General features: G+C 37.7%; 1 protein-coding gene and 1 long non-coding RNA gene across 10 annotated transcripts in view; one reads left to right on the top strand and one right to left on the bottom strand.

The window, feature by feature from the left end:
- The window catches only part of Cdin1 (CDAN1 interacting nuclease 1), a 254,240-nt gene that overhangs the window by 200,819 nt on the left and 28,348 nt on the right, over positions 1 to 25,073 (top strand). For 6 of the 9 annotated variants that reach the window (XM_040274170.2, XM_078049864.1, XM_078049859.1 and 3 more), the window contains one exon: positions 13,195 to 15,118. The exons of 2 other annotated variants lie outside the window; for them this stretch is intronic. In XM_040274170.2, the coding sequence (XP_040130104.2) occupies positions 13,195 to 13,324 (130 nt within the window). In that variant the 3' untranslated portion in view covers positions 13,325 to 15,118. Of the gene's footprint in view, positions 1 to 13,194; positions 15,119 to 25,073 lie in introns of those variants that run through there. One more of the 9 variants, XM_078049861.1, reaches the window with a different exon arrangement.
- LOC144377774 (uncharacterized) lies at positions 5,595 to 24,424 on the bottom strand. Its single transcript, XR_013438847.1, has 3 exons — positions 23,640 to 24,424; positions 22,595 to 22,702; positions 5,595 to 6,396 (listed from the first exon to the last, which is right to left on the bottom strand). It is a non-coding gene; the product is annotated as an uncharacterized LOC144377774 (long non-coding RNA).

The following is a 25,073-nucleotide window of genomic DNA, read 5'->3' as shown; positions in this document are numbered from 1 at the left end:
TGATTGATGTTTTTACAACCTTATCTTCTAGATGAAAGCTACTGTAAACAAAAGCCTACCTAAATTTATCGTATTTAAAGGAGGCAAAACCACCAGTGTGTGGCTGCTGTTGGCTCTCATGTGCTTTGTTTTTCTTCTTAGAAGCCAATTCCTACCCATCCTCACAGTCACCACCTCCACCACCAGTAGTAGTATTTCGAGGGACTTTCTACTAGGCTTGAAATCACAGCATCTCTTCTCCCATAACATCCTAGAAAGCATGGATTCCTAATAGCAGTCTGAGCTAGTTCTTCAGAAGTGTACAACTTGGGCATATTTTTAAGGCTTATTTTCTCCCTTAAAAATGACTTTCCTTCCCTTCATGGCTGAAAGTTATCAGCAACAGTTGTTTTAATTTTGATGGTGGGGGGAGGGGTGTGAGGAACAGGAGCTACAAGTATGTTTTATTTCCTGAATGCTTGATACACTCTATGTCTCCTTGGTAGAGGACTGTGTTGTGGCACTCATTCATTTGTTCATATAACCACTCAACAAACCTGATTGGCTGGTTCCTGTGTGCCTCTGAAATGCAAACTGCTCTCAGGACATTTATATTCTAGAACTGTCTGATAACTGCTAAGCTGAATTATCTGTATATTTTTCTTCTAAAATCCTTTTTTTTTTTTTAACTTTCCTTCACTTGACTATTTCCCCTAGTAACTTACACATTTCTGACTTCTAACTTATTTTCCCCTTTCCAGCATTTGCTTTCATGAAACTGAAAAATGGGGGAGGGGCGGGATTGGAGGAGATGGGTTTGTTAGCTAAAGAGATTTGTGAATAAGAGAAAATTTTAACTATCCACTTAGAGCAAGCTGAGATCTGCCATACCTGAAGCCTGTGTCACATTTGGTTAATGATAGATTTATTGGACAAACATATATCAGCCTTAATCCTTTAGCTATTTGCCTTCTCCAAGGATGAAAATTCCGATAATTTTTTTTATTATTTTAAGCAGAGTTTTATATATCCAAAACCCATAAATCTCGTTGTACCTTGAAATAAATGTCTGACTGAACTCTGGGTTACCCTGTGATCTTTTGAGAGCTCAGCCAAGGAAAAAGAAACTCTATTCCCCCTATCCGTAATCATGAAAAAGAATACACGAGGGGCTGGGGTTGTGGCTCAGTTGTAGAGCTCTTGTCTCACATGCATGAGGCACTGGGATTGATCCTCAGCACCACATAAAAATAAATGAATAAAATAAAGATATTTTGTCCATCTACAACTAAAAAAAATTTTTAAAAAAGAGTACATGAGAAAACATTTTGGGGGTAAATGATATTATATAATAAAATCTCTGTTTTTTAATGTACTTCTAATTCTAATATTCACAAAGTTGGAAATAAAAAGTTCAGAAATATCCTCAGAATGTACCAGAACAAGTCTGTGGTAGACAAGAGGTGAGTACCAGAGTGGACTACAGCAGTCATCCCAGGCTTTGCCAATTCAATGATCACTATCCATTATGGTTGTCATATCAATTATAAATTCTCTGACATCAAACACTAAATCAGCTGAAATGATGGGTTTGCCTTTGGCATGTTTCCCTGGGGAAATAACTGAGAAAACATGTAATAATTCACACAACCAATCTTGTAAACCACCCCCAACTTTTGGAAGAAGGCCGGGTGTAAATTCTAAGTGATTATACCTGACTTACACCCAAGGTCTGCATGAAGTATCTTCTCACTTTTAGTACTTCAGTGTTTTTCAAAGTAAACATGACCTTGGGTACTTTGTTGCTTATAGGTTTTCTGTTTCTTCCACTGCAATTCTATCACTATCCCTCTCCTCTTTCTGTTTGAGGATGTATATTGCCTGCCCCCTACATCCTAGTTTGAAGCAGAAGCCAGGACTATTGTGCTTAAGCTCATCCTCCAGTTTCATGACTAGATCGTGTCAGTGTGATTCTGGCCCCTCCATCCCTCCATGTCTCTTGGGACCCCTAATCCTACTCTTGCTCTCTCCACCCATAAGTGGACATATCATGGAGAAAATTAAAAGGGCCAGCAAGTGAATAAATAAGACACAGTTGAAAACTCACCTTTTCAAGGAAGACTTCTAGAATACCGTGTCCATACTATAATTTTCCCTTTACTGCAAACCTTTTGTCATTTTGTTTGTTCAGTAAACTATGTGTCCACTTAAAACATAGATTTTTTTTCTACACTATTAAAATTTAAGTTATATGCAACTTATGGAGAGGAACCTTTCTTTTGTGATTTGTACTCCACAACAGGATGGATCTGCAAGCCTATATATGGACTCTTAATAGGTAAATGCCTTAATAGGCTGACCCATGACAGAGGTAAACATTTTTCTAGGAAAACAGACACAACAGATTAAAGACAAAATAACTTTTGATTTTGCTTTCTATCTTTTTTCTCTCCTGAGGAAAGATTTCCAATAAGCTAGAAATACCGTAAGCATAGCACCTAAGCATATCCAACATGGCTCAACATGAAGTAGAAATTAAGCACTTTTTCAGGTAATTTAATTTAGATCAGAAAATGTCCAGTTATGTACACACCAAGGAGAATTTCAGGTCATTGTGGTTGTGTACTTGTATACATTTTAAATTTTCCCCAAAGTAACATATTTTCTATTTATTTTCTATGCGGCATAAAAGCCTGAAGTAAATCAGTATTTATATTTTTACCTTTTCATTTTCAAAATTATAGAAAGTAATTTGTTTCAAAGAGATAAAGTTGCATTTTTTATAATCCAGATCTATGAATTAAGAAAACTCATAACTATGGTTTTCTTTCTTTAGTCATTTCAATTTGCAAACACAAACTTGCCAAGCAAAAAAAAAAAAAAGGAAAATGAACCAAGTTATCATATTTTTATTTTATTTCTAGATACTACAGAAAAAGGAATATTTGCATCTTGTATTAAATTGACCATAGTGCCAGAACCTTATGATGTTATATTACATGATAACTAATCTATTATTACTGTACACATATTTATGCACAGGCATAAATACACACATAGTTTGCATATAAACATGTGCAAGCATATTTCACTTGGACTGAAAAGTTATTTACAACTTCGTCTAGAGATACATACAACAGTGATTAACAAGTGCACAACCAATCTACAACATGCAGATTAAAACTAAATAAACAGTGTAAGAGTTTATTTTAAAACAATTACAAGATGTTTTATATTTCTCCTTCATCCTGAACTATGTGTTTGAAAATGCACTCTTCATAAAAACCACATGGTGAAACAGTTGACTTCCACCAGCCACATGTCTGCACACATCCTCAGAAGATAGCGCAGACCCCACACAGCCACTCCAAAGGAGAGGGAAAGAAAAAATGTGTGTGTGTGTGTGTGTGTGTGTGTGTGTGTGTGTGAGAGAGAGAGAGAGAGAGAGAGAGACCGACTGACTCACTGTTCTTCTCTTATTTTTATTTATTTTTGTTCCTTTTTTAGGGAAGGAGTTTTCTATTTGCCTGCCCCCTTGAAATCAAAGATTTGGGCTGGGAACAAAGATTCTAATCAATACAACTAGGTTTGTTTTTATTGTTTGATAAAGACTCTCATGAACAAGAAACTTAACTAAAATCATCCAATCATTTCATAGCCCACTTGCCACCCTTCAATTGAAAATTGTTTGTTTTATGGACTTGATCAAGATTTATATCCTGGGACCTAGTACACTGAGAATTCTTTTTTTATATAATCATAATAATTTAGCTGTTGGGAAGAGAAGTATTAGATAGATCTCTTGAGTTTCCCTTATTCTGTGTAGAGAAGCAAATTGTGTGATAGTATATGAGTACTGCAACTTTTCACTATCTTATTATATTGTCAGAAAGAGATGTAAAAGCACACTAGTTTTTAAAAATATGCATGTTTTTTGATAGAGCTGAAAACACAAATACTCCAAGTTTATGACACAAATCTAAAATACATTTCTATATTAAAGATATTTTGGAAGCAAAGAGGGGGAAATGGGCCTTTGGGGTTCACAGCATCCACCCTGTATTACAATTCTGAACCTTCTTCTCTAGGAAAAGAGAAGAATCTCCACCCCACACGCTCACTTGGGCCCACTGCTTCCCTCAGTTTTCCTCATAACTTATTCCAGCTGTTTATTTCCATTTATGTGAACAGGCTGTGGCAGTGATCTGGATTTACTCCTCTCCCCTCGTGTTTAGATTCTGCCCCATAACTTCTGAGTCCCTTCACAGTGTGAAACATTTCTCTGAATTTTATGCCATGATTCTGTAATTCTCACCCCATAGCTTACTCCCGCCTGATTGTCAGGGGCTTTAAATATGCTCTCTCAAATGGAATCATCTTAATTTCCTTTGCTGAATCATAGGTTGGTTTTCCATATACTTGTTCGATGCGGTGACACTTCAATACAAATGGATAGCTAGATAAACTTTGCAATGTGAAGCTGTTGACTCCCTACCCTGTGGACAGGTGTATCCCAGCTCATAATGTCTCTACCTGCCTTGCTCCTGGCCCCTACCTTTTTTTTCTTTTGCAGGTGTTATAAATATTTTTTTGAAGTTGAATGACCATTATAAATTTCTGTGTAAACATAAGGTTTAATTAAGTAGTATAGTATAGAAGTCACAAGTGTGAGCAGTAGAGCCAGGCTGCTTGAGTTCAAAGCCTGGCCATTTTGGCGCCCTGGTATCATCTTCTGTAAAGTGAGGGTAATCATATTGACCCCTTGTTGAGTGGCAATGAGTATCAAATTAGTCTGCACATGTGGGAAGTGCTGGAAACCCTACCTGTCACATAATAAGCATTCAGTAAATATTAATGACCTCTTTATTGCTAGCTATGGAATTATTATTATTTTGTATGTTTTTAAACAACATCTTTATAGACAAAAGAATTCATCAGTAGCCCCTGAAATCTGTGGGAATCTCTAAGCTAAACAGACTTCCAAAAACCAACTCAAGAATTGGTTCCTGGGGCTAATTTACAAAGTGGTATCTGGTAGTGCAGTGAGAAGTTCTGTGTTCCTTTCCAACACTCTCTGAAGAAGATGCCTCAAGGGAAAGTATAACAATAGGAAATTAATAGTCTTGTACTTTCTCTATAGGTTAAAATACTGTCCCAGTAATTCCTGCATTATGGGCTATAGCACAGAAAGGGATTGTTTTGTTTTATATTTTAAAAAGTAAACAAGCTCTTCCTGAATTTGGGGGCCCAAATTTTCTGGCTGTGACTTGGAGTTTCTTAGAGTTATAGAAAACCTTGAACTGAAAGACACAATTTATAACTCATACCATATTCTCTCAAACATTTGCAATCTGGAATCCTCAGGGATTATCTGAGGATAGCTAGATTTTTCTGGAAAACTAAGAATTTACTCACTGAAGTACCATTTTTAAAATGTTCTTGGTGACAGTCTTTAAAAATACGTTACAGCTTTCTCTGCCTTTTTTAAACTGAACAAAATGTAACCAGCATCTGTTTTTCCTAGACTGTCCTCAGCATCTGTTGAGATAGACAGAATCTGTTTGCCCCAACACCAAACAGCCATAGGATATCAGAGTTGGCATTTTTAATATCTCTTCCCTAGCTGTCAGTAGTCATTCACCTGAGCTGGCAACATGTTCTTCCTATAACAGCCTCCCCTGCCCTGTGCACCTCTTCAAATTTGCAACTTTAGAAACCCAGAAACCAAATTTAACACCCAGACCACAGACTGGAGAAAACATGGAGCATGCTTCATTTCAGGTAACCCCAGCATCCTGGATAAGCAGCAAGAACAGATATTAATGCACAGTCTTAAGTGAGAAGCCAAGAAGCAGTTAGTACAAAAGCACACAGTTACTTAATAACTGAAGTTTGCCTTTAAGAGTTGATGTTTATAGATAATCACCTTCAGTCATCCCTTCTGCCGTAAATTCTGGGTTCAACTGTAACTGAAAGAGCCAGTCTGTACTCAACAGGAATCTTCATACCGCACATGTTAAAGAACATGTTAAAGAATGGTATTTGATTTGTACTTGAATTCAAGTTTATAGTGCATATTTGTATTAGTTATCTGATGCTGTATAACAAATGACTCCAAAACCAAGTGACTTAAAATAGCACACATGTATCTCACAACTTCTGTGGCTCGGGGGTGCAAGCACAGCTTAGCTGGGTCCTCTGCTTCACAGTCTCTTCCAGGCTGCACTGGCCCAGTGTCTGCAGTCTCATTGGCAGGTCCAACTAGGAAGGATTCACTTCCATGCTTACTCAGGGGATGTTGGAAGGATTCATTTCCTCAGGGACTGTTGGACTGAGGAATGCAGTTCCACAGTAGCTGTTGACCACAGACCACCTTCGGTTCCTGGTCACACAGGCGGCTCCCACGTGACAGTTTTTCTTCATCATAGAGTACAAGCAGAGAAAGCAGCAGAGTTTAATCACAAGACAGAAGTCACAGCTTTTCTAACCGAATCACAGTGATAATTCTGTCATTCTTGCTGTATTTTAGTTACAAGCAAGTCACTAGGTCCAGCCTAGTGACAATTCAGGAACAAAGGATTACAAAGAGCTTGAATATAGGTGGGTATCATTTAAGACCATCTTAATAGTCTGCCTGCCACAATATCTGTCTCTATCTCTTAGTTGCAACTCAGAAAGAACTCCACCAGCATTAATACTGGGGTATACTGCTGCCCAATTTAGTTTGACACTTTTCTGTACCTTTCAGTGGCAAGACTTCTCTCTGTAGAGTGTGTTCTAAATGGGACCTGGTGCAGTTGCTAAATGTCTTTCCTACTAGCTCATTTTTGACTGTGAAGATGAACCATATGTGCAGGGACAGGTTAGCTACAACTTTGCCAAGTATTTTCATACATCTTCAATATGTCTTAGTGTTAACTCATATCAGAGAACCTCCCTTGTGTATGCTATTCACCTGTACGTAACATATCCATCTATAGAAAAAAGTGGAACCAATTAGAGGGACATCTCCAACCCTGCCAGATTCAAAGATTTTCTTCAAAACAAACAAAAACAATTTTTGCTACTCCCATATGATAACAGCTGTGTTTTTAGATCCCATCTACTTAGAAAATACATGACTGAAAGCTATTTTATCATATCATTGAATCCTATTTTATCATCAACATTTTAGAAATAAGACAAGATAAATATGTGTAATATGTACTTATATAAAATATTTATATATGTGTGTATATATTTCCCCCTCTGCGAATAGAGGGGGAGTAACAATCTCTTGCAGTTTCTTCCCAGCCCCTCAATTATCTGGCCCAAGGTAGAGAAACTGAGTTAGATCTCAGGACAGGGTCAAGAACTCAAATAGCCACAGAGGCCAGCTGGACAACATAAATGAGCGAGGTAGAAAGAACATAAGAAAAATGCCCCTTGTTTTTTCTTGAAGTATGAATCCCTCTGAGGCTGTCTGGTGCTTTCGCATGTTGGAAGAGATGTGAGCATGGAAAACTGGGCCTTTACACTAGGGAAGTCCACAGCACAAGCGTGGAGATCAAGGGTACCTGGCACAGAGTCTCAGCATCAGGGAGTTGCAGAGAATGGTGGAGACTGTCACAAACCTGAGAATGCATGTCATGTCTGAAGGGGGCACCTGTTACTTTGCTCCAGCCACTTGTGACCCCATCAACTTCTCAAAAGAAGCAGATATGAAGGATTTTTTGTAAAAAGTCCTAATTTTTATGTTTTGACTAAACTTTTTTTCTTTTTCCTTTTTCTTTTGATAGTGGGGATGGTACCCAGAGGCCCTCTACCACTGAGGTGGCCACACACTCCCCTCCCCTTTATTTTTATTTTTTTTATTTTTTATTTTATTTTTTTTATTTTTTATTTTATTTTATTTATTTATTTATTTTTTTTTTTTGAGGGAGGATCTCACTCAGTTGCCCAGACTGGCTTCAAACTTCTGTCCTTCAGGCTGCCTCAGCCTCCTGAGTTGCTGGGATGTAGGGGTGTATCACTATGTCCAGCTCTTTTTTTTTTTTTTTTTTAATTAGTAAAAGCTCAGCATTGGTTTAATGGAACCCGTCACATAATGTTATTGTTTTGTACTCCCTGTTTTCAAAATTTCAGTTATTAAAAAAAAAATTATTTGTGTTGAATCAAAATCCAGTTCTTAGCTACTCTGAAACATTGCCCTAATTCTACACTTAAGAAACAAAGAATGAATCAAACCTCTCCTCCCCAAGAGCCCTCTCATAAGCAGGGGATCGGTAAGCAAGTCGCTACCTGAGGGTTCATTTCTAGGTCATATTCCACTGTTCCTCAAATGTCCTGCATTTCTCCTGGGTCAATTCCAGATTGGAGCTATGGCACCAGAGTCCTCCAGAACATTCTCAGTACAATCTACCTAGTACAAAGGCATTTCCTCTTTTTCTGGTTAAAAATTTATACTCTTTCACCAGGTTAGTACAATCACAGACTGCCTAGGTCCCAAGACAGCTTCTTCCATATTTCAGCTGTGAAGCTTTATGAAACCTGCTAAATTTCTTTGTGCCTCAATTTCCTCATTTCTAGAACAGGGATGGTAATTGAACCTACCTCATGAGGTTGGCATAAAAATTATTTGTCAAGCCAGGCACATTGGCACATGCCTGTAATTCCCGCAACTTGGGAGTCTGAGAAAGGAGGATCCCAAGTTCCGGGCCAGCCTCAACAACTTAGCAAGACTGGGTCTCAAAATAAAAATAAAAAGAGCTGATGTAGATAAAGCACTTAGAAGTATGTCTGGCACACAATAAGTGCTAAGAAAGTACTAATACATGTTGAGCCTCCCTTATCCAAAATGTATTAGGCCAGAAGTGTTTCAGATTTGGGATTTTGTAGGAATTTGAAATACTTGCAATGCATATTAAAATATCTTTAGAGTAACACTCAATTATAGACACAAAGTTAATTTATGTATCATTTATACCCTGTACACATAGCCTGAAGTTAATTTTATGGCATTTTTTAGTGCACCTGTGTTTTAACTACCACCTATCATATGAGGTCAGGGGTGGAATTTTCCACTCTGGCATTATGTTAGCACCCAAAAAGAATCATATCTTGGTATTTCATATTTTCAGTGTAGGAATTTTCAACCTGTAAGAACATTTGTGTAACTATTATTACCATCATCCTTACCATAGTGAAAATTGTCATCTTGTGGCAATAATTGGGTCCTGCCACCAACACTTCTAAAGTAGGCCATCACTGATTCAGTAACCAAGAAAACTACCTGATTCTATTATTACTGATGCCATATTCCCCATCTTGTCCAGGAGGGTATCTGCCACATACTAGGCAGATAACAAGAGTTGAGGAATATAAACAAAACATGGTCTTTGCCCTCACCAAGGCCTCAGAATAAAAAAGAGAGAAATGCTGAAACAGAGGGATGATCCCTAAGAGACAAGTATGCACCAAAACACAAAAGGTACCCAGCTTTATTGTCATAGTCTCCTACTTAATTTCTCTAAATATTCTAAAATGGAAGGAAATCATAGAAACACATCTGAATACATTCATAAGGTTGTCATGATTTAGTCAATGTTGAAAGGTGTTCACAGAATTAATTCTTATTCTTTCAGTTCTCATTACCAAGTGTCTCTGGGCTGGTCAGCAGGACTGTGATCCCAGTAGCAGAACAACTCTCTACTTTGTATATTCTCTCAGTCCCAAGGATTCTGTTTCCTTTTAAATGCCATTAGCAGAGTTTCTTTGAATTTTAATTGTTCACAAAGATTACATATTCTTCCCAGTGATCTCATTCTTACCCAATAGTGCCACAGTAAATAAAAAATAGGTATCAACATGGTGAAAATGCTAACCTACAAGTAGGACTTGACCCACATTTATTTATTTGTTTTTTTTGTTTGTTTGTTTGTTTTATACCAAGCATTGAACCCAGGGGTGCTTAATCACTGAGCCATATTCCTAGCACTCTTTTATTTTGAGACAGGGTCTCACTAGGTTGCTTACAGACTCACTAAGTTGTTGAGGCTGGCTTTGAACTTGCAATCCTCCTTCTTCAGCCTCCCAAGCCACTGGGATTACAAGTGTACACCACCATGCCAGGCTCCTACATAAGAATTTTCTGGGGTCCTGTTTTCTCCCTGCCTTACACCTTTTCAGAATGAACAGGTTTGGATGGCTTGGTCTTTCAAGTTATCAACCAAAAATTCTTCTCCTCTTAGTTTAGATAACCAAGAAAGTGACTGTAAAGGCTGTTTAATGTGATCAGCCTCTTGATAAACAAGTAAGTTGCTGAAAGGCTATCTTAGCAGCATCTGATCATCTTTGGATCCTGAACTCTTGGAGCAAGCTCAGAGATACACTGATGTGATGCCAGGAATAAGGCTAGCTTCTGTTCAGCCATTAAATTTCCAAACTTGTCACTCTTTCAAGTCCCTATTATTTTTATCACCTATAGACCACATAATTTGAAAGCCTCTCTACCCCTCTCTACTTAAAAAAGGAATTTGTTTCTTCATTTTAAATTAGACACACACTGTCAAGGAGAGATTTTGAGCTACATGACAGAGCTAACATTAACTTTCTTTCATAAGAAACAAAGATGTGGAGAGTTGGTAGAGACTTCTTGTGAGTCCTGCTGAGAATGTTTGTAGATGGTGTTACTACCTCAAGGGAATCCTGGTTGTGATCCACCACATGAAATGTTCAGGTGCAATCTTGCAAGACCTTTTTGAGTTGTCAGGTTTCATCTGTTGCCTCACAAGTGAAACGAGTCCTATTTCTCGGGCAATGAGGTGTCCCCAGCCTGGCTTCTCTACCTAGGAAATGCCATTTTTGTAAAGAGCTGTCATGCTTCGAGTCCTTTGGTTTGTGATTTAGCTGTTCAGGAAAAGTACAGGCTGTTCTCACTCGCTCAGTGCTGGTGATATGTGTTTTTGTTTTATTAAATCTTTAAAACAGTGGGCTTGTTTTATGACCCCCATACATCCTTTTGTTCTTTTCCATGACTCTTTAGATCACATTTTTTCTCCCTTTGTAAAAATATTAGTGCCTTTCTAAGAACATTGCAGTCTCCAGAATAGCCATATAATAAAATGGAGGAAGGAGTGTGTTTGTCGTGCTTACTGTTAGATCTGTGACTCGAGCGCATCACCATTGGGACAGTTGGAGGCCTCACAGACATGGTCCACATATTCACAGATCTTGTGGCTCCTGCCAGGCTTTTTTTCACAACTCTGACATCATTTGGTTTTAATCACAGAGCTATTTATAAAATAAAGGTACCAAATAATATATGTTCAAGTTTGAGACATTATTCATGATTAAGTTACTAAGATACCCTCTGTTGAGTGAAAGCAAATATTAATCCAGGGGAATTTGTTTGCTTTCCAGTACTGGGGCTTACACCTCAGGTACGGGTAGCCTAATTCTTTTGACTCAAAAGAACCTCTTCCTTGGAGATGCTAAGGAAGAAGAGAGCATCTGCAGTCATCCCTGAATTTGGGTGAATCTTGGACCTTATGCTCCAAGGCTTCTGATCCAGCCCAGTTTCTGTAACCCCTAGAACACATCTCGAATCCAACTTGCCTACTCTACTGATGTGAATCCCCAAATAAACCAGTCCATGACATCCAGCTGAACTTGTTCCTGTGCATACAGTATCTCACAGCCCATCCTGTACTGTTAGTTTTGGCAAGTACACCACAGCATATAATAAATCATAGAAGGAAAAAGCTTTTGGCCTAGCATGGCTCAGCCTGCTGTAATGTTAGAATACAGAAAGCAGTTCTGTTTTTAGACATCCTTTTACTAACCCAACATTCATAATTTATGATTTCACTGTAAAATTCCTGCAACACTACACCAAAAGTAGTGCTGCCCTTTAATTAAGTGCTCTCGGTAGGAAAAACGTGAAACTGATGTGCAAAACATCTCTCTGTGCACAGTGATTGATAGTGATTACATCTTTATGAACCCAGCCTAAAGGTCTCAACTTCCTGATGGGTGAAGTAGTCTACAGGGCCACTTCCTGAGTCTGCCTGGCGGGGATCAGTCACTGCTAACAAAATTGGAGATAATTTGGAGGCACAACTTAGAAACGTTGAGGTTTTAAGCCTGCATCTATCTGTCTATACTTTGCCACAAGTCTGTATGACTTTATTACTTCTTTCCACGTGAACCTGTGACTAAATTTCATGCTGAATCTGCTCTTAGGTTGTAATGCACAAAGTGAAGTGTTGGAAAGAAGGTATCTTTAAAGAATCCCAGTTTGTCATATGGGTTTGTCATAGAGGACAGGGGGCAGGTACTGGGGATTGAACCCAGGGGTATTCTACCACTGAGCTACATCCCCAGCCCTTTTTATTTTATTTGGAGATAGTCTTGCTAAGTTGCCCAGGCTGGCCTAGATCTTATGATCCTCCCGCCTCAGCCTCCCGAGTCACTGAGATTATAGGCATGGGTTTCTTTTCTTTTAAGACTTGGAAAGAGTGTATGACAGGAGATGCTTCTGGCCTTGTTGGTGCATGAATACAACATTATAGCCAGAGAGGACATAAAGCCATTCCATTTTTAAAAATTTCATTAAAATACTCTTTTTCATTTCCTCAATTGAAAATGAACAAGTTTAGCCAGGCCTGGTAGCACACACCTGTAATCCCAGCAGCTCAGGAAGTTGAGGCAGGAGGATCACAAGTTTAAGACCAGCCTCAACAACTTAGACCCTGTCTCAAAAAAGTAAAATATAAAAAGGGCTGAGGATGTGGGCCAGTGGTTAAGTGCCCCTGGGTTCAATCCTTGGCACCAAGAATAAAAAAGTGAACAAGTTTAATTTTTTAAATAGCAACATTAAATATTAATTAAATATTAATCCCAAGCCAGGTATGCCCCAGTTTATCACTGTTTATACTTTGGCTTTTTCCTTGTCAGCCAAGTAGCCACATTAGCCCAAGTTCATAACACCTTATAGAAAGTGTTATGGGTAGTTCCTACATCTGAATTTTTCAGGTTCCTAGAAAAGAAAAGTTTCTATATTAAATGAGCTCTTTGGTATAAGTTCAGCGACTTTCATTCATAATAATAGCAACCAAAACAACTTTGTGCAGCCTAGTCATTTAATCATATTATCTGTGCCTCCAAAATGACATTTTTCTGGAACTACCTATATTGATACTATGTGCGCATGTTATTTTCTGGTGTTTCTTGCAGATTTGGGCCAGGCTTGGTCATCTATTGGTATGGATTTATCCAGGAGTTGGACTGCAACCGGGAGAGGGGCATCCTGCTCAAAGCCTGTTTCCCCACAGACATTGTCACCTTATGCCATAGCACAGCTTGACCCTGAAGATCCTGGAAGAGAAGCTTGGAGGAAGAGGTGAATCCGGAAGCAATTTTACTTTCCTGCAGCGTAAACTCCTGGCAACATCTGCCCTGAACTTCAGCTGAACTCTCGCCGCCGCGGTCTCACCACTACCTCTCTAGACAAACATATCAGGAGTTTCTGTTTTCCTTCATCCCTTGCTGATGTGAACAGCCAAGAACTACAGACACAACCCACTCATTATCAGCATTTCTGTCTCTGTCAAACAGTTAGTTTATAGATAGTCATAATCTTTCTTCCTTCCGGATGGTTTCTCCTTGTGTACTGAACAAAAGAAAAAATGTGGAGACTGAAAGGTGTGATTTTTCAATTCTCCTCCCAGTTCCCAGTTACCAAATCATCTCCTTTTTTTTTTTCCCCCTAAGCTTCCATTTATCCCACACCCCCTTCTCTTCATGTGTACTCACAGGTACCCATCCTTGCATTAACTGTCCTGGAATAACCTAGCCAAACCTACAAAAGCTGAAGACAGAAAAGTCTGAATCCAAGTTTAGCTGTCACCTGCAGGGCTGCAGCCGACCTAGATGGTAGCCTATATCACATGCTTATTCTGCTCAGGCTTTACAATTTCCTGGCTTCTGTGGCTTTATGCCAAGCTGCAAAAATATACTTGATGAGAATTTCCTCTTTGATAATGCTTATTTGAACTCCAAACATTTTACATTTATCTCATTTAAAAGCATTGGTTACATTGTGTCTGGGAGTCACACATCTTTGGCTTAGAGGCTGAGGGGAGAGGACTGAAATTCTGGGCCAGCATTGTCCAGAGTTTATTTTTAATCATGGCTAGCTGTCAGTGCTAATTTAGCCAGAATTTTTATGAGCAACAATTTTTTAAAACACATTCCTTACACTGCTTTGTGTCTGCCTTTTATACCACATAATTTTATGACACTCAAATAATTTATACATTAGAAATGTTCAGCTTTAAAGGACCGAAGTATACTAGAAATAAACTTGGAGCAATTTTTAAATTAGCAAAATAAAGGATATTTTGTATTTGCTCACTTTAATTTCACCTTTGTATACTGCAGACCAGACCAGACACCAGACTTCAGTCTAAAACAAAATGAATTAATTAAAAACTTATCTTTTGGTAAATTAAAAATATATCAAAAAATGTGTTTAGCAAAATATTTACCCTCATGCTTATAAAATATAGCTTTTATAATTCAAATAGGTGATTTTGGAAATATTAATCAAAATGTAACTCTTGCAAACATCTTTATGTTGTACACATTACTTGGTTCTTCAAAAGACTAAGTTTGGCACTGCTCCTTAGTTCATCTGTACCTAAGAAGGTTTGCAAAACTCTGCTCATTGCTTTTCCTTTAAAAGTACACAAACACCTGGAATCTAAACCAGACTTTGTAGTGAGACTGCTACATGAAATATGAAATCGCAAGAGAGGAGGAAGACAGAGATAAAGAGGTGTCAAGCAAACTTGTATTTCAGTGTAAAATTTATCATGAAGATTTTGTGAATAAATAGGATGATTTGAGAACACTACCATATTGCCTTGATATGCGCGTGTGCTGACACACATGCGCACAAACATTTTGAACAAAAATGTTTAAACCTGTTAAAGGCAGGCTCATGGCATGCTTTACACTGCTATTTCTCTTGAGGAATAAATTACATTTATCTGCACAGATGTTGAAAATCCTGTTAAACCCTTGTCAAGGATTTGTTTGTTTTACATTAAACAAATTTATGATGAATGTGCCCAAATAAATTAAAAAATTAAAAAGGCGCTTGCATTTTGTGTGTATTCTTCTACCTGGCACCCTGACATAATGTGTTGTGGGAAGGCATGGGTAGTCCCCAAAGACACCCCCACATCTCCATGAGTGAAGCTTTACAATTTGGCCCTTAAAAGAGAGAAAGAAACTAGCAGCAAACTACATGCTGCAATAATGTTACAAGTTACTTAAAAGGAAGCTTTTTTCCCACACAAAAACTAATCTGATTAGATCTACTACATGTGAATTGGAGGGGTGGGGGAAGGAAGGGAATAATTTCCCAAATCAGAAGCTTAAAGTCTTCTTGTCTTTTTCTTTTATGTTAAAACACTTATCTGTTTCATCTCTATGTGTTGTTTTTTTTTTGTTTTGTTTTGTTTTTTAATTTAGACAGTATAAACATCAGCCCTGGATAGTAGACATGGGATGACAACTTATTTTTATTGCTGTCGTCATTAGAACATTAACGTTAAAGCAAAATCTTGTTTTATGGAACATCCTGCACACTGTGGTAATGAATTATGCCACGCCAGGAAGGAGGAGTGTGTGTAAAACATAATGCTAACTGATGTCCTCTCTGGCGTACAGAGACTTGCCAAGCATCTGCTCCCACAAACACACCAGAGACCCGTTTGAAGTAAGGAAAGGAAAGGGTTCAGACTTAAGCTGATCCAGTACTGAGACTTAGGGTAACTTCATGGACTCCTTCCCACCACCCTTTCCTCTCCCCACAACCCCACAAAACAAAACAAAACCACAAACAACTGAGAATCTTTGTTCTTTTGCCTTCTAGTAAGGCAACTCTTCAAAAACACTCCTAAAATCACACACAAAAAAAAGAAGGTTCAGGCTTCTAAAATAGAAAGCTGAACCTCTCCAGGGGAAATAATTTTCTTTTAACCATAGGTGTATGTACCTGCTCATTATCTGCAAGGCACAATTCCACCCTGGAAAAGATGATAAATTATTGGTCTTTGGGGGGTGCATTAACTCAGGCAAGCCACCAGGGGATTGCTTAGAGCCCTGATGAGGTAATCTACTAAATGGTCCCTGATGGGCCACACTAATTAATGCACAGTGCCAAGTGAACAGTTAATTCACTCGCCTCTCACCAGGGAGCTACACCCATTGTTTGCTTTCCTCTTCTGAGCCAAGATACTTCAGAGGTTTGCTCTTTTTAACCTGTGCCCGTGGACAGACCTTGTGTTTCAAATGAATTAAATCTTCAGGACCTTCAAGTTCCTTTCCTTTGCTGCTCGTGTATCTTTCAGATCATCTTCCCTTCACTGGCCTTTGCTAGTTTCCTTCCACATGGCTTCTACTCTGCATATCTCACTACCCTTTGGCTCCTTTTCTTTCTAGAAAAAGATCCCAGGATCAAAATACATCTCATCTAAGCCCCAATGCGTCTGTTGGGGGTGGGGGGTGGGGGGTGGAACAATTGGCCTAATCTCTTCAGGGACAAGCAAAACCCAAGAAGCATCCATCACATGTCAAAATATTCCTCTGAGGCACCTGTAGGATCATAAAAACTTTTAACTAAGGTAATCAGATTTTACAGGATTAAATACGGTACCAGGTTTATGCCTTCACTAAGTGTTTTGGCAAAAGGAGCCAACAAAACATGAAGGGTTTTATAGCTCCTTTCAGCCTGAGTGTTGTTCATCTGATTAAAATTGTGAATTAAAATAGTAAAATGACTCTATGATTTAGTTAGCGAATTACTCAGCTCCTTCTTCACGGGGTCAGCTTGCCATTGTCCCTGTGATCTGATGGGAGCTGATTTGCTTCAAAGTATTATAATTTTATGACAAGAATGGGAGGAGAATTTCTCCTGGCCAGCACATTCTTGATCAGGGTTAAGGAACAAACAAGCTTAACTAGAGAGGAAGCGAAAAGGCAACAATGGGGGTGTGCCTGCAGTGTCCCCCTCTACAGGGAAGCGCCTGTCTGAGCCGGTGTAAAGTCCCTTCTGTTAAGGAATTGGTCGCCCGAGACAAAGTTTGGATCCTCTGATCGGATTGCTCAAAACTAACCCTCCTATGTACACTAAATACATTCTGAACCTGGTATCAGAGAACATGCCTGGATTCTGAAGATTAAATAAGGAAGATAGAATTATGAATTAAATAATAACCAGAACAGCTTGAGTTCCCCTTGGGTTTTTTACTTTCCTGCTATTGTTTTGAATATGGCTCTGAGACAAAAGAGCTGCTTAGGTCAAGCACTATAAATTACAGTTTTCATACAATAGGAATCCACTAAAATGATTTCAAAGCTTGATCAAAGTACTTCAAAAAAAAAAAAAACTTTTTAAACTTTTCCACAATACAGGGGGAGGGGACATGTTCATTTGATGCCTTAATTTGTCTCAGTCAGTAATGCACTCTCCGAACTTGGTGTCATACTACTTTATGTAAAATCCAGCTCATTGATTAAGTAAATCCAGCTTGTTCTCATTGTTCCCTGTGTAAGAAATTTAAATTTTCATCTAATTAACTAGAACAACTAAACATTTGGAGTCATTTGTAATGAAAAGATACATATAGTAACATTTTTTAATGAGCTTCACTTGACAGTGTTTAATTGTGTGACTCAAAGCTTTTGTTAACACTGTCTAACCCCTGCACTTAGAATAAAATGGATCTCGGTGGATTTTGTTGGCATTTTAATCATAATCATGGCGTCAAATATATTTCATTTTCATTTCTTTTCCCTCACTTGGATTTACCCTGAGTTGTCTCACAGCATAGGCAAAAATGATAGAGAGGACCCCAATGAGACCTTGCAAACTAAGCAGCTTCTAGGCTCAACCACAGGTAAAGTTAGTGTGGACTGTAGTGACAACGTCAGGCTCAACAAAGACGTGTGGTACTATGTTAGGGTAATTTTTATTTTTTAAAAGGAAGGTCATTTTGAAATGCTAACATGAAATATAACCAAATCAATTAAGTCATAATAATTAAAGTTCAGAGTTTAATTGAAGGCCAAACATGAAGCCAATGACCATTAACCTAAAATAGTCATTAATTCCCCCTGGAAACTGCCTTGGTTAAAAGTATTTCTTAAAAAAAAAAAAAAAACTACTTTTTCCTGAAAAAAAATTCCTTCTGTCATTTTTTACATTTAGAAATAATCTCATGTGTCTATAATAGATTTTCTGTATGTTGAAAATTGAAATGGAAGCTATTTTGTAGGACAAATCAAATTTAGATAAAATCACTTCTTCTATTTAGGAAGCCATAGTTTTTAAAGTAAACTGAAAGATCCTTTATTGATCACTTAGTATTTTTCTTAATTGTTGAATTGTTTCTGTATTTATTTAATGTAAAATTTCTGACTAGATTTAAAAACATCATGAGAGTTGAAACCACATATATTTTGTTTATGTCTCTGTCTCCCAATATCTATCAAAGTTCCCAGTGCTGCACAGGTGTTCAGTAAATGGTGGGTGAACATATTATTGAATATTAAATTTATATAAGTGTATTCTTACTCACTTGCATTGAACAAATAATCAGAACCTATTAGTTGTTTCTTATTCTGCTGAAATTTACTGGAATCCGAAAAAATCATCATATATGTTGATGTTAATTAAAGAATTAATTTAGGGACTAATTCATTTAGGAATTCTCAAAATCCGAAATAAAACAAATGTACTAGGAGTATTTTAGGATGTATACTTAATTTGAAGAAATGCATATCATTTTATTGCATTTGCCTTAAAATTAGCCTCGGAGCATTATTGTTTATTCACTAAACTGGTAAAGGAGAACAAGCTAATATTCTTTAAAAATGGCTTATCTTTACATTTCTACTTTTTAAAAACAATTTCCCTTAAAATCTTGTCTGAGACCCAAATCAAATATTCATGCACAAGTTTTGGTATTTTCAGTGGAGTTGTTAGATTAATTTCAAATGATGCTTTTAATTGCTCGCCGAGTTGATGGCAAAGTGCTTCCTGGCCATAGAAGTTGTTGGCTAGCTTAAGAAAGAAGGGTTCTTTGGTCATTTGCCAACAGGATCTGACCTTTGGAGAGATACTGTCCATGAACTCTCAGTGGGCGTTTCCTCATTAGTCATTAATTCAGACTATATTATCGTTTGAAAGCCAAAGGCATTTGGCATATTTCCTCATATTTTGGAAACTTGTAACACAAAAGAAACTGGAACTTCCACATTTCTTCTTTGCTCTGCCAGTTTCCCAGGGCTTAATCTGTTGGGGCCCTTTGGTGTGTGATTTCCTCCACGAATATCTGGAAGGACCTGCCCCCCAACAGAGGAATCAGTGAGACAGTGTCCTCTGGCTCCATTTGATATTTCTGTCTTCTATTTCTAGTGTTAAGGTTACTTAAGATACAAATATTTATTGAGTCCCTAATGTGCATGTAGAGGTATTACAGGGTATTATTTTTTAATTCAATAAAAGTTCATTTTCAAAAAACAAAAAAGTGACTTTTTTCAAAATGAAAACAACACAAAAGATTTGAGAATTTCAGGAAAGATAATCACATTGTAATCAAAAACAAAGAGAGACACCTGTAATGCTTTTAGGAAGATATTTTAACTGTAGACTGCTCAGCAAGTTGGTTGATATTTGCTTATGGTAACTGGATTCACTGCTCTTGAGAAGGATTCTGAGGCCAAGTTTCAGCTCAGCAGGAAATAAGGTCATGACCAGTTGCAGACACTGGTATTTGGAATGGGTAGTGATCACATGGAAGCAACATACTTTCCATTCTTGCCTGTACCATTCATGTTCCATGTAAATATAAATAAATTCTAAGCACTTGGGACAGAATTCATACCTGTTGATTGGCCTAAGGAATAAAAAAAGCAGTAACATTTTCCATGGTTCTGTAACATCTGGTGAAGTATCTGTCCATGGCTAAAGTCTGTCTAGAAATTCAGATAAGCCAAGTATATCAAAAGGAACATGATTTTAAAACAAGATATATAGTAGAGAGGCACAAAAAATTATTACTTTCAAGAAAATAAATACCTACAAAGTTCAATGATGTCATTAATGGAAAACATTGAATCTCTGCATAAAGATTCTGAGATTTCAGGATTATCTTACATTACATTGTTCTATATACTCCTTAGTTTGTGGGCTTTGTTTCTTATTTGTTTTTTTGTTTTGTTTTTTCCCTACCAAACTGGACTAGGAATTCAAGATCAGCAGCAGAAACCTTTTTTTCCCCCCATGGCCTTTTGTGTCTACTTCATACAGTGCATTTTTATAAGGTAGTAATTATATATTCATAATATTGGTTTTAAAATATGGTCCCATTAAGAATGGTTAAAATATTTTCAAAGATGAAGAAGATGAGTGCTTTGTATGGTAGTACAGTTTTACTTACTGTTATGCCATAAATAATTTTCCTAAAACCTTTTAAGTGTATCAGTTCATTAATTCTGGCAACTAAAATAATGACAGTCATTGTATGTGGAAAATTAGTAGGTAAAGAAATCTAAAAGTATTGTGTTGTGCTAATTTGAATAGAAGAATCCATGTCGGTTTTTAGAGTTACAATTTTTTTTTTAAGTTTTGCAATAAATGAAAATGGCAACTTAACAGAGGGTAAATAAAAGGCAGAATAGTTAAAGAGATGGCTAAGTATACACAAGTACATTGTATATTAATGGAAAGTTCACTCTTTGGTAAATTACATTCAAATTACTTGCTTTCCCACTATCCTTGTTTCCTAATGACAAAGGACCTAACAAACAGCAGCAGGAGGACATAAGTGAAGAAAGACACTTGTGTGGGAACTAAATCACCTTTCCAGTTGGTTCCTTGACAATTCCCTTAAAGGTGTACAGAAGAAAAATTGAGCCCCTAGCAAAGGACAAGTTTGAGTTACAAACTCAAGAGTTTTAGAATTGGAAGTCACCAGAAGCCTCATTTCATAGATGAGAAAATTGATGTCTGCAGGGGTCAAATGACTTGTCCAAGGTGACACGACTCTCTAATGAGAGAATAGACCAGAATTGCCACCTCCTGACCCCATTCTCTCCTTTCTGTCATAGGGTTAATATATTTTTTTTTCCTGAGGAATTTTCTAGTATCTCATAATGTTTATAAGTAATGGGCCATGACATATTTTTAATAAACATTCTTGAACATCCCTGTTTTGGCCCTGCCTCTGATACCCTAATCTCTATAGGAGTAATCACCTGGGTTTGGGGCAGGAATAGTTCTCATTTTATTTGTACTTTAGTATCCTAATCCCTTAACATTTGGTGACAATCTTTTGTTGTTGTTGTTGTTTGTTTCTTTTACAATACCATATAGGATGTGCCACTAAGAATAAATTTGGAAACATTGAAGATGTTTTTTTCCCTCTGGCCAATTTACATGTTAATTTGATTTTTTTCTTCCACTAGGAAAAAATCTCCACAAATGTTATGTTTATCATCTTCTCTTCCTGTAAAGATATTATCTAAACCAATAGATCATCCCCAGGAATGACGAGCATATCATTTTCTAGAACCATAGCTGGAGAGTTTGGTGCCTACAACACTGGCTTTGACTGTAGGCTGGATTGCTGTCTCCCCACTTAGGCATAACTAGACTTGCTGAAGGCTTCAGTTTCTTCATTTGTAAAACCAAAATAATACCAATCACACAGGACTGTTATAAGAATTAAATAAGATTGGTGCTTAAAACATCATAAATCATAGCTCTAATAAAACAAGTATCATATAGTCATATTACATTAAGTAATTATTAACAAATTACTGCTACTGTGGAAGGATTCTTTTAATAAACGATGCGTGGCATTTCAAAAGTGTATTTTCTATGTGAATATAGAAATCTCCACAAGGTGAAGAGTTTGGCTTGTGACTGCATTTCTAAAGCTCATTTAGGAAAAAGCATTTTCCAAAAGTTGAGAGACAGGCAGGACAAGATCCTCCTTTGAGAGCGTGCACATGTTGAGTTGATTGTTTTCGCAGACAGATGTCTAGTTTAACATTCTTCTGCTCGGAGGAGGAGCTCAGAGACAGTGAGCCCGTGTTTCTTTTGATAGTGACCTTAGCCTTTGCCATAAATACAACTCCAGCGGCAGCACAGCAGAGGAACCAGCCAGTACTTACACATCTGATTGACGGCCCAAATCCGCCAAGCACCAGATGAGCCCCTAAACGTGCACGGGTTTGTCATCATAGAAAAGCTTTCTTTAGGGGGATTGAAATACCTTCTCCCGGCCATTGTTAATTCAGTGAAAGAAAGCATAAACGCTATTTGAATTTGATCTTCCAGAAAAAAAAAAAAAAAAAAAAAAAGCAAAGCAAAAGGAAGTTGAGGAAATCACTAGTTTGTCCGCGGATTCTTCCTCTGATTGACGATTGTGACACTATTTGGGGCGCTTTTTAAAAGACGACTTTTGCCAATGCACCACTCTTAAACATAAACCTCATTAGATCACAGGCAAGCTGAACAATGTCCAAACAATTGAACAAGCACTGATGCTCCACTTACAAAGCACAGGCGGGTCTTGGATGTTGGAGGCAGATTCTGAATCAGCTTCTCCTTGGCAGCTGAAGACACACTGGCAATAGCGCTGGGCGGGAAAGTGGCTCCTTTCATCTGGGGCGTCAGAGCACATAGGAAACAATTGACTAAGCTGTGAAATGCCCCTGCCAGGTAGAGGAGGGCTCTGATGTCCTTTACAGAGAACTTAGCAAATTTAGCTTTGCTTCTTATAGAAGTTACTTACCTATAGGCTTTACAAAAATACAGGAAACTTGAAAACACATTTGTTCTAAAGAGTCTCATTTCTTGCTCTCCATAATAAATGCTATTTGAAAACCAAAAAAAGATAAAAAAATAAATACTAAAATATGTATCCACCCAATCATGAAAACTAAATTGAGGCATAAATTGTCCAGATTGACCTACAACACCCAGACAATGCCTTCCCATAGTTTATTGGTAGTCTTAAATGGAACGCTGGAAGGCAAAAATACTGAACTGGCCTATCAGTAGGCTCCTTGGAGGCTTCATCTACTCCTCCAAATTCAATTGTGGGGTAAAAACAACCTAAATGAAAGTAATGGTGTGCATGACCAAAGTTTCACAGTGCCCCCAATGGCCCATTCTCTTGCAGAAAGTTCACAAAATTAAAGAGAAAAAAAAATCTCTTTTTTACTCATGTAGAGCAAAAGTTTAGCAAAACCAAATAGTTCTTGACTATTTTATTTTATTTTAATTCTTGTACTATAGAAGTCTTATTAAGGAAGTTGAAACCTAATCCAACATGATGGAGATTACATCCTACTTTTTCTTCTGTTAGGCACAGGGTCTCTGGTTCAATTCCTAGATCCTTAATCCACTTTAAGTTGAGTTTGTGCATGGTGATAGATAGGGGCTTAATTTCATTTTGTTGCATATAGAAAGCAGTATGGAGATTCCTTGGAAAACTGGGAATGGAACCAACATTTGACCCAGCTATCCCTCTCCTCCATTTATACCCGAAGGACCTAAAAACAGCATAAATGAAACACTGGAAGACAAAAATACTGACCTGGCATATCAGTAGGCTCCTTGGAGGCTTCATCTACTCCTCCAAATTCAATTGTGGGGTAAGAACAACCTAATTGAAAGTGATGGTGTGCATGACCAAAGTTTCATGGTGCCCCAATGGCCCATCCTCTTGCAGACAGTTTGCAAAAATAAAGAGAAAAAAAATCTCTTTTTACTCACATAGAGCAAAGGTTTAGCAAAACCAAATAGTCCTTGACAATTACTTTGCAAAGGGAACATTTTGCCTGCTAGGCAAAATGACATAAAGATAATTCAGATTCAGTTACCAAATTTGGAAAATTCAAATTAATGTGCATTGTACTCAACCTGGAAACAGATCTTGTTAAAAAAAAAAAAAAAACTGAGACCTGACACAAACTGTCCTGACATGGCTTGATTGGATTATTACCTAAACCTGTTTAAATTCACAACACAGAGAAATCAAATTACACAAATTATCACCAAAATATTCGTCCATTCATCTAGCCCATAAATGTTTGATGAGACAGTGGAAACGTGATGAGGAAGACTTCTTAGCTGCCCTGGGAACCTTAACTCCTCAAAGGCTGGAACTGGAGTCTCTTCAGAAACACCCTGAGAGGCTCATTCATCCCTATCAAAGGTGGGAGTCGATTCTATCACTCCAGAAGGGCTTGGGTCAATTCCAGAGCAGTTCCAGAGCAGTTCCAGACCTCAGAATGAACACAGAGAAAGGGAGTTTTTTTTCTGTATGCCTAGAGAAGATAAAAAGGATAGATGGCCAATATGATTCATTGTCTGCACAACCCTCCCTGCCTCCCTCCCCCCACCAACATACACACCTTCATCCTTTCTAACAGAATGCCATATTAATCAGGAACTGGAAGAAGATACTTAATCACAGCCCCTGTGGACTGTTCCAATAATGAGCACACAGTACCCCCATAGCTGGTGAGAGGCAAAAGAATGCCTATTGGGAGGTCTCAGAGAAAGCTTTTCTTTCCTTATAAAAGGGAGCCCCTTTCTGTCATCTTCTTCCTTTTGATGTTAGACCTCCCTTCAGTAGCCATCTGTGACCATGGCAAAAAGGTTGAGAAGTGTGCCTTTTCCCCATGTCCTCGCCAACACTTATTATTGTTTGTATTCTTAATAGCTGCCATTCTGACTGGAGTGAGGTGAAATCTGAGAGTGGTTTTGATTTGCATTTCTCTAATTGCTAGAGATGTTGAACATTTTTTCCATATATTTTGATTGTATATCATCTTCTGAAAAGTGTCTGTTCAAGTCCTTGGCCCATTTATTTACTGGGTTATTTGGGTTTTTTTGGTGTTACGATTTTTTACGTTCTTTATATATACCTAGAGATTAGTCCTCTATCTGATGTGCAAGTGGTAAAAATTTGCTCCCATTCTGTAGGCTCTCTATTCACCACACTGATTGTTTCTTTTGCTGAGAA

Source organism: Ictidomys tridecemlineatus, chromosome 5 (assembly GCF_052094955.1).
Source record: "Ictidomys tridecemlineatus isolate mIctTri1 chromosome 5, mIctTri1.hap1, whole genome shotgun sequence".
Lineage (NCBI taxonomy): Eukaryota > Metazoa > Chordata > Mammalia > Rodentia > Sciuridae > Ictidomys > Ictidomys tridecemlineatus.
Note: the sequence above shows the minus strand (reverse complement) of the source record. Positions and strands in the feature narration are given on the sequence as shown.